A 17,364-nucleotide genomic window follows, 5' to 3' on the forward strand; every position below is an offset into this window, starting at 1 on the left:
TGGTCTGAAAGGATTCCTAGTTCGAAAATAATTGTACTCAAATCATATCAAACCAAACCTGAATGTGAGAGTAGGCTGGAGAAATACCTGCATTTCTCCAAACTTTAAGAGGGTAAAAAATATTTCTTTGTAGATTCTGAATACATCATTCTCGAAAATAAAGTAATAATCACACATATAGGTATGCAAAACCATTCAATGAATAATTGGAAAACACAATTTCAAAATGCTCTGAAACACTACAAAATCCCATTTAAATGGCCTTAATTAGAACCAGAGATAATAAAAATAGCAGGCATCATGGGAAAAATAAATAACAGTCCCTTGAACCCTATTTCAAGACAAAAACCACTACTTTGAATAGAAGATAGGACAATGGCCCGAAGGGTTAAAAAAATGGTTCTTGGGGGTAAAAAAAATCTTAGATATTACAGTGGTTTGTGAACTTCCAAAGGGCCACAGTAGATAAACTGATATACAATTTATCTATGGTATTAAAATTGCATGGGGCAGGGGTGGAGAGATTAGGAAAAAACTCTAAAATGGCTCCTTTGGGGCAAGGGGTGATAATGATAAAAAGGTTGAGAAACAATGATATAGCATATCCAAATAAATTTTTAGCACTCATAACTCTCATAAATGTTAGCTGAATTAAACAGAAAAGTTTCCTACAAATGTTGCCTATATTCGTATATATTCAAACTCACAAGTCTTCAAAGAAGTGTTCCTCAGCTTTGGAAATTCCTTCACCTATGCCTGATCTGCTGTATGAAATCAAATTCTATGCCTCCATAGGGTCAAAGTGAAAATCTTGCAAAGCTAAACAGTGGTCTAATGAGAAAATTTATCTAACATACATGCATATACCATACAGATTATTTCTTTTTTTTTTTTTTTTTTTTTTGCGGTATGCGGGCCTCTCACTGTTGTGGTCTCTCCCGTTGCGGAGCACAGGCTCCGGACGCGCAGGCTCAGCGGCCATGGCTCACGGGCTTAGTTGCTCCGCGGCATGTGGGATCTTCCCGGACCAGGGCACGAACCCGTGTTCCCTGCATCGGCAGGCGGACTCTCAACCACTGCGCCACCAGGGAAGCCCCAGATTATTTCTTTTAAAAATACAATGCTATCATTATTTTATGTACTCTTGCATTCTTATAACAAAAACAGCAAAACCTTCAAACCCTCATTGCATGACAATGCTTGTAGTGCACGTGAAAGTCTTAGCCTGCTGGTATCTATACTTGGAAGCATGCTCTATCATCAACTACACGGCTGGGACTGGATTTGGTTTGTTTATCTGTTTCCCTCTAGATTATAAGCTTTTGAGAACAAACAATTATTAAAATCATCACCATCACAATAATCACCCAAAAAACTTTTCCACACAAAGGATAACTTTCATGAAGTTAATGACATCTCACAACATTCATTACTTTTATGACAATAAGGGAACAGTTACCGTCAAAGAAAAAAATGTAATGTTTTTATTCATTTTATTGAAAACACTTATTAATTTAACAGGATCTTGGCTTTAGTGCAGACCTCCAGCATAGGTCATCTCAACTAGAAAAGTGGCATCAACCAAAAACTGATACAGGAAGATTCAGCTATAATTCGTTGTTCTAATTTCAGCAACATCTGCTTTAAGAATTTCTTTTGTATATTAAAAAAAAAAAAAAAAAGCTTAGCCCCAAAATGGCTCTTCCAGTCTATACCGCATGCCCTCCAAGGACATGAAGCATTTCAAGTGGTTATTATGCTCTAAGGTAAAGGTCAACAAATATTGCCCTGGGCAAAATCCATGGGCCACCTGTTTTTATACCTCCAGTCCAGGCGCTAAAGCTGGCTTTTACATTTTTTTAATGGTTATGCTTTAACGAGGTATATAAGTACCTGCATTATATCCTCAATTTGCTTCTTAGCCAGGAAAGCTTAAAACCTTTACCATCTGGCACTTTAAGAAAAAAGTCTGCTGATCCCTGCTCTAAGGCCAGGACAGCATTAAAGTACACATAGGCTAAAAACACCTTCAAAACATGTGCTTACAATTTAGGTAACTGTTTTTGTTTACTAGAAGTCAGGGCACTTCAGGAGCACTTGTTATGAACTGCGTTTAATTTCAGAAAGGCAATCCAATGGTCAAAGAATCATCGTTGTCAATTGTCATACCTCTGCGTAATTAGAACCAAAGATAATAAAAATAACGAACATCAAGGAAAAAAATTATGGTGTATAACCTTCATGTGGTGACTCAAGACAAAAACTGCTACTTCCTTTAAAAGATGGGACCGGGTTTCCCTGGTGGCGCAGTGGTTGAGAGTCCACATGCCATGCGGGAGAAATGGGTTTTTGCCCCGGTCCAGGAGGATCCCACATGCTGCGGAGCGGCTGGGCCCGTGAGCCATGGCCGCTGAGCCTGAGCGTCCAGAGCCTGTGCTCCACAACGGGAGAGGCCACAGCAGTGAGAGGCCCGTGTACCGCAAAAAAATAAATAAATAAAAATTAAAATTAAAAAAAAGATGGGACCATGGCCCAAAGGGTCAAAAAAAATCTAAAATATTACAATGATTTGTGGCCTTCCAAACCAAAGAAACTGAATATCAAGCAAGAATCCTGAAAGTATGCACTCAAGTTCACACACAGTGAAGATAAATGCATCCTGAGAGGCACTTCACTTACTAAACTGAGTCAAGGCAAAGCCATGCCTGATGTGGCTACATTCTCCTGCACCATTCTGCTTAAAAAACCCATGTCTTCTGGTAAGTGAGATGTACTTATGGCATACCTAAGGATGGATAGATAGATAGATAGATAGATAGCTATGTAGTTATGAGTTTGTTTTTTATCTGAATAAGAATAAAAATATATTGGGCTTCCCTGGTGGTGCAGTGGTTGGGAATCCGTCTGCCAATGCAGGGGACACAGGTTTGAGCCCTGGTCTAGGAAGATCCCACGTGCCACGGAATAACTAAGCCCATGTGCCACAACTACTGAGCCTGCACTCTAGAGCCTGCGAGCCACAACTACGGAGCCAAGTCTGAGCACCTGAAGCCCGTGCTCTGCAACAAGAGAAGCCACTGCAGTGAGAACACCGCGTGCAGCAACAAAGACCCAACATAGCCATAAATAAATAAATAAACAAATAAATTTATTTTTTTTAAAAGAATAAAAATATAACTAGTATATTGTTTTACGAAAACTCTCACCCAAGATTTTATCATATGTTCTCAGAGCTTTTGATTGAGTGGCTCCCCGCAGACCTTTCCTCTAGATCAGCCCTGGCTCTTCCATCAGATGTAAACCTTGAATTGGCCACTTTACTTCTCTGAGCCTCAGCCTCCTCATGTATTAAAACAAGATGCTAGGCCAAATAATCTCTAATATTCCCTGTAACTCTAAAATTGTATGATTCCATTAGGTATGTTCTATAGCCCCCTTGGATATTAATATCCTTTAGGACGATTAAAGACCTCCTTTAGAAGGAACGCAAAAGAATTTCCACATTGTTTTTGTTTCATGGAATGTTAAAAAATAAAATGTATAGCTAGAGTTAAAATTCTTGGTCTTTCAAACTGCCTCATAAAAGCCCTAAATTGTTTGTTTTTAATTCTACTTTCCTCTCTTCTTCTCTCCTCCCCTTCTCCTTATATATTCACCCTGTTCCTTGAGGGTTGGTACCAAAAATGAAAAGAAATAGCACTGAATCTTTAGGTCACCTAATGGGGACTGAGAAACAGCTTTTAGTCCCACTCTACATTCTAATCAGTTATGTAATACAGGATAAGTCACTTGGCTATATTAAGCCTTGGGTTCCTCACGTATAAAACAAGATGAATGGGAAAGGTGCACGACAAAATCCCTTCCACCTCCTAAGTACGATGACTACAATTTTGGCTGTTGAATTCCCTCAGCGATACTGCCCGAGAATGTAATGATGCCTGCTGATGGTAATGTTTGGGGTCAGTGGTTGTGTATGTCTCAACCATCAACCCACTCCAAGCAGGGGCTCCCTGGGGCAAGAATTGTGCCTGTGTCTCTTCTTTTATATCCTTCACACTGCCCAACTATTATCCTTCTAAGTGCACAGAGAGTTCAATACATACTTGTGTAAATGAACTGTTGCACAACTCACACTTTCAGCTAATCCCTCACAGGAAGCATAAGGAGTAAAGAATAAGCAAAAGAGAAAGAGTGATGTATTTAAACAAGATATGGAGAATAACGAGGAACCCTGAGCCTAAAAGGGAAAGAAAGTTCTTCCCATCTTCCCCAAGACATCTGGCCAACATGAGAGCCTGTTTTCTTCAGCACAGAATGGTGGTAGACATTGCAGTCCCTTTATGGAATCTGATCTACTGAAAAATTTCACAAGACTAAAAATGACCGATGTGTGTGTCTGGGAAGAGATGCACCAAATTTAAACTTGCAGGGAATCAATCACTTAATTAAATTCATGTAGGACCTTTTACCAGATACAGTTTTTATATATCCTCTCAACACAGCATAAGTACCTGACTTACTCATTTCCCCAGCTCAAGATGCTCTCATTAATTCTTATAAAATTTAGGGGGCTTCCCTGGTGGCGCAGTGGTTGAGAGTCCGCCTGCCGATGCAGGGGACGCGGGTTCGTGCCCCGGTCCGGGAAGATCCCACATGCCGCGGAGCTGCTGTGCCCGTGAGCCATGGCCGCTGAGCCTGCGCGTCCAGAGCCTGTGCTCCGCAACAGGAGAGGCCACGACAGTGAGAGGCCCGCATAACGCCAAAAAAAAAATAAATAAAAATAAAATTTAGGAAAGAATAGGTGATATCCCATAATTAGAGAGTATGCTTCTCTGAAGACTAATTATAAACTCTGATTGTCAGTGTCAACCTTTGCCTGGAAGGAAATGAGTCAACTTTTCATTAGTAATCAAACTCTGTCCACTTTTTTAAGAGTAACCAGAAATTCAAGGCCATGAGTCTTAACAACATGAGACAGAGAATCAGACACCACAAATATTATATACAAATGGGACTAAGACAGAAAAATTAAAGTCAAAGAGGCTCCTGAGGTACTTTTCAGGCTGAGTGAGGTTTCAGAAGGGGCAAGTTACCCAGTAAAATAACTACCCAAGGAGATGTCTCTGGCTTACACAATAAGAACCCCAGCATTTCAAAACTTTAAAGGGACAGGTGGTTAAATGGCTAAGGCACTACCAGGGTCAAGGCAAAAAATCATAACCACTGTCAAATGTTTTCCACATAGAATAGGCATCCCTGGTTTATTCTGGATAATTGAGGGTTTGGAATATGTACTATATAATCAGAGGAAACAAGCAGTAAAGGACATGAGCTAATTTGGGGTAACCAGAGATGTGGCTAACAGATGCTTGCTTACTCTGGATCCCTGAACTGAACTGGATCAGGCCAATGATAAGCTGGACAGAAGAGATCTGAGGTGAGAACACCTAAATTCTCAGCTACAAGAATGCACTATGCCTTATATATGAAGACCGATCCTGTTCCTGGTGTCTCTGTTTTTCCACCACTCTTCCTATCCCAACCCATTGTTTTTCTTGCCTCAGAGATTCTTGAATTCTGAGTTTCCCTGCAAATGGTGTCCACAAGCCTACCTGGCCACTATGCTCTGGAAGCAGCACAAGACTCAACAGTCAAGGCCAAAAGGGGGAGGGGAGGACAGATGACTGCTCCCAGCTGCCCTCTCTTCTTGTCCCTGGTCTCCCCACTCACCCCTAACTCTAGACAGTCTATCTTCAAGCATTCAAGCCAGCATGTGCTAAAGGAATGATTTTTTTAATCAGCTATCTATCACTGTGAAACAGATTAATCCACATACCAGTTTAGTAAAACCTCACACAAACTGAAGTATAGACAGAAGGGAACAACCCAAGATGTAGAAAAGTTTTAAAACTATGTCATTAAGGAAAAAAAAGATGAAGATATTGGTAACAATTATTCCAGTTAATAATAGCTCTCTAGTCCCCTCAGTCTCTACTTCCGGCCTTCTACCTATCCATCTCCTAAGACACAGTCAATATTCTCAGATTTATTCTCAGATTCTAAGTGAACCACAAAAAAATCCTCTGATTGTAGTCTTCTGTCCCATAGTAGTCATTCCCTTGTCTGAATCTTCATAGTTCTTATCATCTGTGCTGCTCCATTGGGCACTTATAGACTGTATGTGTGTGTGTATGTATATATATATACACACACACATATATATGCCTCATCTCCCCAACAAGATGGCAAGACATCAGAGGGCTGCCACCATGTCTTACGCAGGAAAAACACAACATTCATTAGCAGACACTCCCAGTACAGGTACTTATGAATAAGAAAGTCAGACAGCACAGGCCTCCTCTCGGCCTTTATGTCTGTTCACAACACCCAGCACAGTGCTCAATCATAGTAGCCAGCTCAATAAATAGCAGTTTGATGAATATTAAACTTTCCTTTGAAGAGTGCTATGGACTGAGTGTGCCCCCTCAAAATTCTTATGTTGAAACCAACATCCTCAATGTGATGATATTTGGAGCTGAGGCCTTTGGGAAATAATTAGGTAGATGAAATCATGAGGGTGGGGTCCTCGTGATGGGATTAGTGCCCTTAAAAGGAGACAAGGGACCAGAGCTTTCTTTCCCTACCATGTGAGGATATAGTGAGAAGGTGGCCATCTACAAAGCAGGAAGCAGGTCCTTACAGGGAACCAAGTAAGCCAGCTCCTTGATCTGGGACTTCCCAGCCTCCAGAACAGTGAAAATAAATGTCTGTTGGTTAAGCCACCTGGTCTGTGCAGACCAAGACAGAGTGAGGATCCTAAAATGCCTCAGAGTCTTACTTTCAGAGTTCAGGATACAGGACTATACATATAGTCACTGCAGGAAAGTTACTGAATCTTTACAAACTCAAGTACCCTAAATGCTACTATTCTACATAAGGTCTAATCAGGCTCTTTTCTTATTAACACCTACCTTCTCCTCATACTTTAATGAAGAAAAGAAATGGATATAATGTTCCATTTGGATGTGTTTCCTGAGTAATACCACCTGTTACTTAAATAATGCCTTTATTAGTCTTTGCTTTCACCTTTTCATAAAGGCCTTTTCATAAACGTCCAAGTAGGAGATTGTTTAGAAGAACATTTTAAACAGAAGATAACTGCATTAATAAGGGAAGGCTGAAGGCATCAGTATAAGAGTCAGTAATACATTTTTGGACACAGAGGATGAAGTGCTAATGAAGATTACTGATGATGGATAAATAGTATATAGAAAACTTTGGGAAGCCCCAGACAAACTGTCAATCATCTAGATATAAAATAAAACACAACTAAGACAAATATGAAAACAAAACACATAACATACACACACACACACACAAACAAAAAACAAAACACACACACACACACACACACACACACACACACACACTCTCTCTCTCTCTCTCTCTCACACATGATGGGGTGGAAGAAACACTAAACTTCATTTCTACCTACAAAATTCCTAGCAACAGGATGCTGAGAAGAGGACTTAATGAAAACCCCCATCATGCCCACACATTTATGCTAGCTTAACAGAGAAAAAAGCACTTGGAAATTTTTAGATAATTACATTTTTATCACATTCTGACTTCTTCAATCCCTTTGTATTCAATCTTGCTAGCCTTGATGAAAGACAGATAGCCAAATTTTAAATGAAGGGTTTAGTTAATTACTCCAGATCGAGAAAGAGAAGTGTTTCTCATCCTGCTTAGTCACAAGAAAAAGGGGGATAAAGGAATTACTATACGAAATTAATGGTGCTGACATGCCACAATGGAACAATGAGAAAGAAACTTCACTTAGGATTATGGTTAACCTGGGGATGGTGTTGAAAGAAGCCTAGCTAAACTCCTATCTATTCATGCCAGGTTTGCAGGCCAAAATTAGTTGATTTAACTTACTGGCAGTGACCCAAGACAGGCAAAAGGATACAGGCAGAGCCTATGAACCACCTTCTCCTACTTCTCTACCTAACACTGAAGTTTATAAAGTTTCCAACCTAAAGAATAAAAATCAGCTGAAAAGAACATGAGAATTCTGTTGTTATATATTGATAAGAAGCTATTCATCAAGACTTCCTTTATGAAAAATTCCTCAGGGACACAACACATTTGTTAAAGGAGTTTTCAAGGACATAAGTGTTAATAAGAATAGCTTAGTACTGTTAAAGGGTCCAGACCCCAAGTCCTAAACAAGGAAAGCCTCACAGGACATACATCTATCTATACATCTATAACTCACAATGCAAGTATAAGGCACTATGTTTAACAACCTGTGACTTCTGTGCTGGCAGTACCATTTATCAAAAGTTGTAGAATTTAACCTGTCTCAGTTTCACAGGTGCATAAAATCTGCCTGGACTTGCTCATCTTCCATTAGGAAAAAGAAGGGGGACGTTTCAAGTTTTTAAGTTTAGTTTTCTCTACTAAAAAGCATTTTAGTACACAATATCCTCTACCCCCACCTTCACTGCTCTCTTCTTATATTTCATCTGCATTAATTGCACTCAACTTTCAAGTGCAAGGCCACTTCTCAGAATTGCAGCATTAGCCAAGCCTGGCCCATGTACACTCATATAGCTACAAGCAAGTTCAATACTCTAGTATTATGTAGTATTATGAGCTGCCCAGGCCTATCTATGTCTCTACTTTAAAATCAGGAACTATATATAGAGTTTTAATCATAATCCTGATCTGACAAGCTACCTTGTATATACTTTCAAATGTTCCACACTTCCTTTTCAGAAGGTCCTGTTTGAAATACCACTTTAAAATAGGTAATTTTGTCCCATTTTACTAATAAGCAAACTGAGACTCAGAGCAAAAGCACATTTTGAAAGAGCACATCTCAAGTCAGATACTTAAGAGTTACGTGATCTTGGGCAAATTATTTAACCTCTCTGAGTTTCCATATACTCATTGGTAAAACAGGGATATCAAGACTCTCTACCTTACATGAGGACTAAAATAATACCTGTAAAGAGCTTAACTGAGCACACAGACTAGTATGTAATAAGTGCTTAATAAATATTAGCTAGCATAATATTCTTCAGCTTGCCAAAGATCCAATTACTGACAGGATTTAGGGCTCCAATTCAAGTCTATCTGGCATAGAAACCTGTCCTCTCCATGTCACCAAGCAGGGCTCTTCCAGATGCCTTAATCCACTCACCAGTGCCAGACTGAACCATACAGGAGCCTGGCACAAAATAAAAAAATCAGCAGTACTGATTTTATCTTTTTAAAAATTTGGATAGTTTTAATCATAATTTTTGCATTAATTTTGATTTTTGAACTATTGCCTTAAAGTATTATTTATCTCAACTGAAGGAACCTTGCTGGCAGAACCAGTTTCAGCAGAAAAAGAGAAAGTGATTTAACAGTTGATATTTTTCCCAGTGCATTTCTTTGATCTGATACTGCCCCTGAACAGCACTCACCAACAAGGTGAGTGAAAGGGGAAAATGCTGAGTCAGTCATGACTTTTGAAAATGCCTTTCTAGGGCAGTATGGCCACAACACAAACACTGATAACGCATCCTCTACTATAAGCAAGGCTCTGGAAGATTCTGAGTATCTCTATTCTCTCGCAACTATACAGAAACTCATCAAGAGGACAAAGAAGGCAATGGCTCCAGTTTTCTTGGATGGCTTTTGGAGGCCTGGACCACCAATATTACTCTCTAATCCTGGCAAGGAAAATTGTTGTTAAAGTTTAATGTTTCTTTTAGCTAATAGATAAATTTTAGGTAAAATGTGACACAGTTATATTTTATAACATTTTCTATTTATAATAATTTACTTTAAAATGTAGTTTCTAGTTAGATACTTTGGCAAAAAGTAGAGATTCTCAAATGCAATCACCCATCCACAGGAGCCTATATAGCTCATGGTGACTTTCCATTGTTTAACAAATATTGTGCTAGTTACCTCCTAAGTGGTATGTAGAAAACTTTGAAAGACTCCTTTAAAATTATAATTCTTACCATTAAAAATAATGGCAGAGAAACTTAGATCAACTCACCTGTTCATAATAACTATAAACTCCAGACAAAATATTAAAGGTACCAGAGAGCAATCAAAGCGGGCAGAAATTAGAAGGGATATGAGCCTCGAAGGAAAAAACAAACTACGTAAGGTATTCCCCAGTTCATGAAGCACAAAGAGAAACAGAAAGCAAGCAGAGAATGCAAGTCTTACTTGAGCTAAAGAGTCAGAGGTGTCTGGAATTGTCAAAGTAGTTGAAATTTGAGGTGGAGAAATCCTGGAAAAAACAGAACCACAGAGGAGGTAGCCCTAAAATATGTAATGTAACTCCACAACAAGATGATATTTAGGAACACAATGGAAAGCAAGAGCTGGAAGGCTGAAATGCTGAGCATGGTTCCGGGGAGTCAGAGGTTTTACTTTAAATCCTACCAAATTAGAGGGGCTTGGGATACACCCCAGAATATGATAAAAACCTCACGCTTTCCACTGAACCCACTGAGGGGTCATACCTTGGGAGTAAGGATTATATCTAGACCCCAAGTCTAGACCAAGACGCACCATCAGACTAACAGCAAAACAGACTCCCCATAGCACAGCCCAAATAGCATCAAGGTGATCTTCCAGTAACATTCTTTAGTAGAAGATAAAGTTTAAAATGCATCACTCACAATGTCCAGAAAACAATAAAAACTACCATAAACATGAAGTAAAGGGAAACCGTACCCACAGTCGAGTGAAAGAGCTGTTTATGGAAACACATCCAAAGACAACCCAGATGTTAAAGAACTGGCAAACAAGGACTTTAAATAACTATGATAAATGCGTCCTTAAAAATACACATTTGGTGAATTTTACAAATCATAACCTCACCTACCCCCAACATTCTAGTGAACTTGAGTTGCCCACAATTTTTAATCAAATTGGGATTTGGAATGGTTTACATTTGAAAGTCTGAGAAAACAACTTGAAAGTGATTAATGACCGCCAAATTTAATTATATATTTACACCTCCCAGTAGGACAAGCGAGAGAATGAAATGCCTTATCTCTCTGTAGTGAGAGGGCTTTATTAAGATATGACAACAACTATTTAGGAGCAATAATTGAGTTTTATGCAAGATTACACCAGTTTTCCTTGTCTGGCTCCCAATCTAATCACAGACTGGTAGAGTACTTAGACTCTTAACAGTTAGAAAAAACAGTTGAGCTGTGTACAAAACTAACCTTTAAAAGTACTTATCCTCATCTGTCAATGTGATCTTATCAAGGATTTCTATAACTTCCATAAACAACCATTATAATTTAGCTGAATCAATAACATTATGCTCTTTAAAGAGACAGTCAGATACCTTCTACTTTAAAACATTTTCCATTAACTCCTACCCACCCACCCCAGTAAAAAAAAATTGGCCTCAGCTTTCTTTTCTTAATCCACTAAGCAATCTCATGACTAAAAAGACAATCATACGTCCTGCATATCTGATGTAATTTTTATAAACCTTCTAAGTGTTCTAATATTTATTACCATTTTGTGAAAATAGTATTTACTGAGCAAGCTGGAGTAACTTCTTTCCCCAGGGAAAAAAAGCAAAGCTGGTGAAGATATACTGAAAGGTCTGCTAAATAAATGTTATTTTTACTTATTTGCTTAACATTCTGTGGAGGTTGGCTGGCATGGCACTGTAGGATGACTGATTTGGCTTCCCTGATATTGTTCTTGCTTTTCCTGTGTCCACTTATGTTGACACTGATACTCCTGAAGGTGCTAACATTACTTTTATTGAAGTAGAGAAACATTCTCTTTTTACAAGTTTTGTTGTTCACATCGGTCTCCCGAAAAGATGGCCTTGCCCATTTTATTCCCTTACTCTCCTTTTCTCTAGAAGCTTGTTTCCCTCACAACAGGATTGGAAGACATCTGAGGGATGTCCAGGACTAAATCCAGAACTATATCCATAAGCAACCCACCCCATCAATAATTAACAAGTATCCAGGGACAGAATTCAGGTAGCTCCATTTTTGTCAATCACAAAGTGAGTTCCCTGTTTCCTAGCAACGTTTCTTCCAAAAACTAGTGTCAACTTTGTCTCTCTCACCTTGGTTACAGAGTCGGAGACTAACAGCTCACAAATCTGTTTTCTCCCCGAAATGACCCTTAGTGTCCATTCCTGGTAAGTGCTCAGAGATTGGTCTCCTCTACAGCCCTCTTTCCCCATGTCAGACCACAAATATGTAGGCCAACACTTAGAACGTATTTGAAATTCTCCCTACATAAGTCAGCAAGTTGAATTATCTCTAAATAGAACTAAATTGCCTCTCTGTAGAGTACTACCATCCTGAACGCTACATGAAGCCAACAAAATTCTCAGAGGAAAGGACCAGTTTCTACTTATTTAAGACAAACAGATTTAAAGACATGTGAATGATATCTACTGAGCACTTTTGGTTCAAGAAACATATCGTTGAGTGCTAGCTACATACCAGGAGCTGTACTAGGCATTAACTGTGCAAAAGCACACAAGACCAGGACTTCACACTCTAGTGGGAGAAACCAACACATCAACAAATGATCATAGTATAATGGGTTAACTACCACGAGAGAGATAAATAATAGAATAAAGCAAGTAACTAAGACACCAGATGCCAAAAAGAGATTTAACAAGATTTCAGTGGCCAATTCTAAGGTACTAAGTTCCTTTCCTTATTATCTCCAGTTGTGTTTCCATTCTTAGAGGAGACTACATCACATGTTTTTGGCTGGATTTTTTTTCCCAGCTAGAAAAACTAAGTGAACAGCCCATAATCAGTTACATAAAAAATTTCACTCCCAGTGTTATATTTATTCCAATCCAAACAACCTATTGTTAAGCTTTACTGTCATCACAGCTTAAAATATTTTCACTTTGGGGCTTCCCTGGTGGCGCAGTGGTTGAGAATCCGCCTGCCGATGCAGGAGACACGGGTTCGTGCCCTGGTCCGGGAAGATCCCACATGCCGCGGAGCAACTAAGCCCGTGAGCCATGGCCGCTGGGCCTGCGCGTTCGGAGCCTGTGCTCCGCAATGGGAGAGGCCACAACAGTGAGAGGCCCGCATACCGCAAAAAAAAAAAAAAAAAAAAAAAAAAAAAAAAAAAAAAAAAAATATTTTCACTTTGGTGAAGAAAATTTTTTCTGACTTGGAAAATTCTTGTTCATAACATTAAAGAACTTAGATCCTGGTGTCAGAATAGACTTGATTGGAAAAATGTCATTATTATAGTTATGTTTTTCAGTTAAATATCCAGAAAAGAAACAAACTCACGTTGGATAAACTCACTTCAAATGCTTATCAAGGGCTTCCCTGGTGGCACAGTGGTTAGGAATCTGCCTGCCAATGCAGGGGACACAGGTTTGAGCCCTGTGTCCAGGAAGATCCCACATGCCGCGGAGCAACTAAGCCTGTGCACCACAACTACTGAGCCTGCGTTCTAGAGCCCGTGAGCCACAACTACTGAGCCTACATGCTACAACTACTGAAGCCCACCTGCTACAACTACTGAAGCCCACGTGCCTAGAGCCTGTGCTCCACAAGAGAAGCCCCCGCACCGCAACAAAGAGTAGCCCCTGCTCACCGCAACTAGAGAAAGTCTGTGCGCAGCAACGAAGACCCAATGCAGCCCAAAATAAATAAATTATTTTTAAAAAAATGCTTATCAAGCAAATACTTCTGCCAAAGCAAAGAACAAATATATCCCATAAAAGTGTTAAAGAAGATAAATGTCATATTACCAAATCTTATTTTCCATTAAAGAAATAGAATGGAAACATGTTCCTAACAAAAATTTTCAACTGAGGTTGAAGAGGGAAACAAATTATCCATAGGCAACCTAGAGAAGCAATTTATGAGATTACCTCACAGGTTTCTTCAAACAAAAAGTATGGCTACACTAGAGGATGATCAGAGAGAAAGAAAAGAAATGCTCCTGAGGACTAGCCTAAACCCCCTCATCCTATCTACTCCTCATCCTTATTCTTTTAAACCTATATAATGACGTTCAGCCACAGCCCCTTCTCCCTACCCCATCCCTACAGGCATGTGTGAATCTTCTCTCAGTCTCTCTTTCAGAATTGATTTTTTATATAGATAAAAACGTTTCACATGGCTGTAGTATTTACTTACAGTAGGCAAAATTAAAGTTAACATCTATTTGGTTTGACTTAAAAACAAGATCACAGCTAACACATTGAGAAGCGATCCTGAGGCTTTGCCTGAAACTGAAAAATGTAAAAGAATGTGCTCACTATATTTAACTAGCTACTCACTGAAAGTCTTTTTCATGATGAAAAAGATAAGACAGTAAGTTCTTATTAACCATTTATCTGACATCCACATCCTCATCCCCCAAAAAAACTACATCAGAAAAGTTAGAGAACCAGTAACATTTCACAGAAGTATTAAAAAGAGTAGTATTACCAAATCTTGTCCAATTTCCTATTGAGGAAAAATAAAATACATAAAGAAGGAAAAAAACAGAGAAAAACTTACTTGCAGTACCCTGTACCATTGTGGTAGGTAACACATATTCCTTCATTTACACAGGGCTCATAGCCGTCCCGACATTGCAATGCTAAAAACAAAAACAAATACACATTAGAAATAAGTCACTAGTCATAACCCTCAGACATCAGAGAAACATCATCCAAACCAGGTCAACATTCATTCCCATATCCAACTTGATTTAGGTTTCCCTTTAGAGTTTTAATTATCTTTTTATCTCTTGGCTCCTGCGGTCATAGAAGTACAGAAGCTCATCCCAAGAGTCTCTTCCCACGATAACTGTTCTGTGGTCCTGAATGATACTCTTAATTCTCTGTGCCTCTATCTCTCTGGCTGTTACATCCCTATTTCCCAATGATACTGAGAAAATTAAAGCTATACTATCCATGATATGCCATGAGCATCTTGGGATTTGGATACTTCAGATGAGCAATGTAAGGATTCATCAATGAATATTTAGGAAGACCTGGGTAGATACTAGGTCACCATGATATTAATGAATTACTTAAGCCTCAGGTGAAGTTTCAAAACAGGGCAATTCAAGAAATAATCAGAAACAACAATAATATTCATTCAACAAACTGTATTTGAGAGCCTAGTGTGTACCAGACACTACATTAGGATCCAGAGGAAAAAGGGGAAATGGAATTTATAGGGAAATGAATAAAACATAATCTCTAACTTTAAGGGGCTCACATAAATATGGGGAGTAGACTATAAATAGAGATTGTAGAGGAGGGAGGATTAAAGCAAAGAAAATGAGAAGTTAATTTTATATATATAAATAAAACAATAATTCTCAAATTCTTGAACCCTAGTCCCTTTAATAAAAAGGTACTTCATCATCCTAATCCCTCCCAAAAGCAGATTACCCAGAAATAAACAGCAATAGTAGAAACTTTCATTGATTTCAGCCAGAAGAGGAGGAAGGCCACCCAAAGCCTCATTTGCTGGATAATTATAGTACCTTAATTGTTTAGCTTCTAGAGTTGGAATTTTCATCACCAAAATGTTTATCAAGAATACTAATAACAAGTGGAAGGGCAACACAGAAAGAAACCTTGTCAAACAATAAAAATCAAAATTGAAGTCCATGAACTTTTTCTGGAAGATTATTAAGATCTTCACCTCCTAGGATGGCTCATGTATAAATACCTGAAAGCAAAACCGAGAAGTCTCCACTTTTGAGTTTCCTCTGTGCGTACCACTCTGAATAAACTGCAATATCAGAGGCTCTAGGTCTGCCCTTCTGGGGCATCAAAACCAGCTTCTTCTCACAGCAGGGCCCAAGCACAAGCTGGATGTTAGAACAGCTCCTCCATTAACAATTACTGCATAAGAGCCTTCTATTTGCCCAGTACCATTATCAAATGATGAAACCCTTTGAGAATATGTTTACAAAAATCTCAGCTCTTAAGGTAATAATACTTTTTAAAACTAGTGATAACAATAGCAGCTAACACACAGCACTTACTAAATACCAGGTATTGCTCTAAACCCTTTACACAGACTAATTCAGTCTTCCCAACAACCCTAGGAAGTAGTTAATTTCATTAAAACCAACCCACAGATAGGATAAGTGACCCGCCTATTGTCACAACAGTGAGTGAAAGAACCAGGATTTGAACCTAGGGAGTCTGGACCTCATGAGAGCGTCTGTGCTCTTATCTACAGTAATACACCGCTTCCCACCATCTGACATTTTTCTTCTCAAGATGGGCAAAATAGGTATTATTATACCCACGTATTAGGAAGTGAAGGCCAAGGAGGTTAAGAGGCCTCCTCATGGGGCATTCCTCCATAGCACTAGCTGTGACACTGCTGGGCCTTGCCGAGTGCAGCCCCACCTCCATGACAGCTATTGGTACCACACAAGCGGTCACTGGGCTGCAGCCTGAGCAGGCATATTCAGGAAGAGGCTCATCTTGTCGTCCATGTCCCACTTCCCTGTAGGGCTCCAAAGCTCCCTCTTCCCACACTGATAAGCCCCATGCAACAACTATAATTAAAACAGTTAATGTCAGGTTATTTCCTCCATACCAAAGTTCTCAAACTGATTTTTTTATTCTCTTTAGACACTTTTATTAGTTTCAATGAGAACTTCCTGACTTTTTTTCTATTTGCTTTTTTCTTTAAATAGGAAAGGAATGTCCCGCAGGCCCAGAGCAAGCCACAGCTCTGGCCTCCCCCCTGCAGGAATCCTGGGGCAGTGGAGGGACTCAGGAGTCCTGAAACCCTGGCTCTACCACAAACTAGCTGCACTACTGCAAGGAAAGCACCACCTCATGGGGGCTCAATTTCCCAACCTGTAAACCAAACTGGGGTAAACGAAATGCTGCTGAAGGATCCCCTGTGATCCAACAGTGACAACTCCCTCATTAAAAGCAGATGAATGGGGCTTCCCTGGTGGCGCAGTGGTTGAGAATCCGCCTGCCGATGCAGGGGACGCGGGTTCGTGCCCCGGTCCGGGAAGATCCCACATGCCGCGGAGCGGCTGGGCCCGTGAGCCACAGCCGCTGAGCCTGCGTGTCCGGAGCCTGTGCTCCGCAAAGGGAGAGGCCACAACAGTGAGAGGCCCGTGTATCGCGCCAAAAAAAAAAAAAAGCAGATGAATGGCATGCCTGGTACCTAGAGAAATCTATCCAGAAGGACAAAAGAAGCCAGCCACCCATGACTCAGAAAGCCATGGGTGCAAAAAAAAAAAAAAAACAGTCTGTTCCTATTAAGCATCCTGGCAAATCATTACAGTGACAGGTGCAGAGAAATACAAACAACCTAAAGTCAATATGTGGCAATCAAT

At 39.7% G+C, this 17,364-nt stretch overlaps 1 protein-coding gene across 2 annotated transcripts in view; it reads right to left on the reverse strand.

Annotated features, from left to right (window-relative positions):
* Window positions 1-17,364, reverse strand: part of NOTCH2 (notch receptor 2) — a 182,463-nt gene that overhangs the window by 112,877 nt on the left and 52,222 nt on the right. For both annotated transcript variants that reach the window (XM_059071567.2, XM_059071559.2), the window contains exon 2: window positions 14,553-14,634. In XM_059071567.2, the coding sequence (XP_058927550.1) occupies window positions 14,553-14,634 (82 nt within the window). The remainder of the gene's footprint in view (window positions 1-14,552; window positions 14,635-17,364) is intronic.

This window comes from Kogia breviceps, chromosome 1, assembly GCF_026419965.1.
Source record: "Kogia breviceps isolate mKogBre1 chromosome 1, mKogBre1 haplotype 1, whole genome shotgun sequence".
In the NCBI taxonomy this organism is placed as follows: Eukaryota; Metazoa; Chordata; class Mammalia; order Artiodactyla; family Physeteridae; genus Kogia; species Kogia breviceps.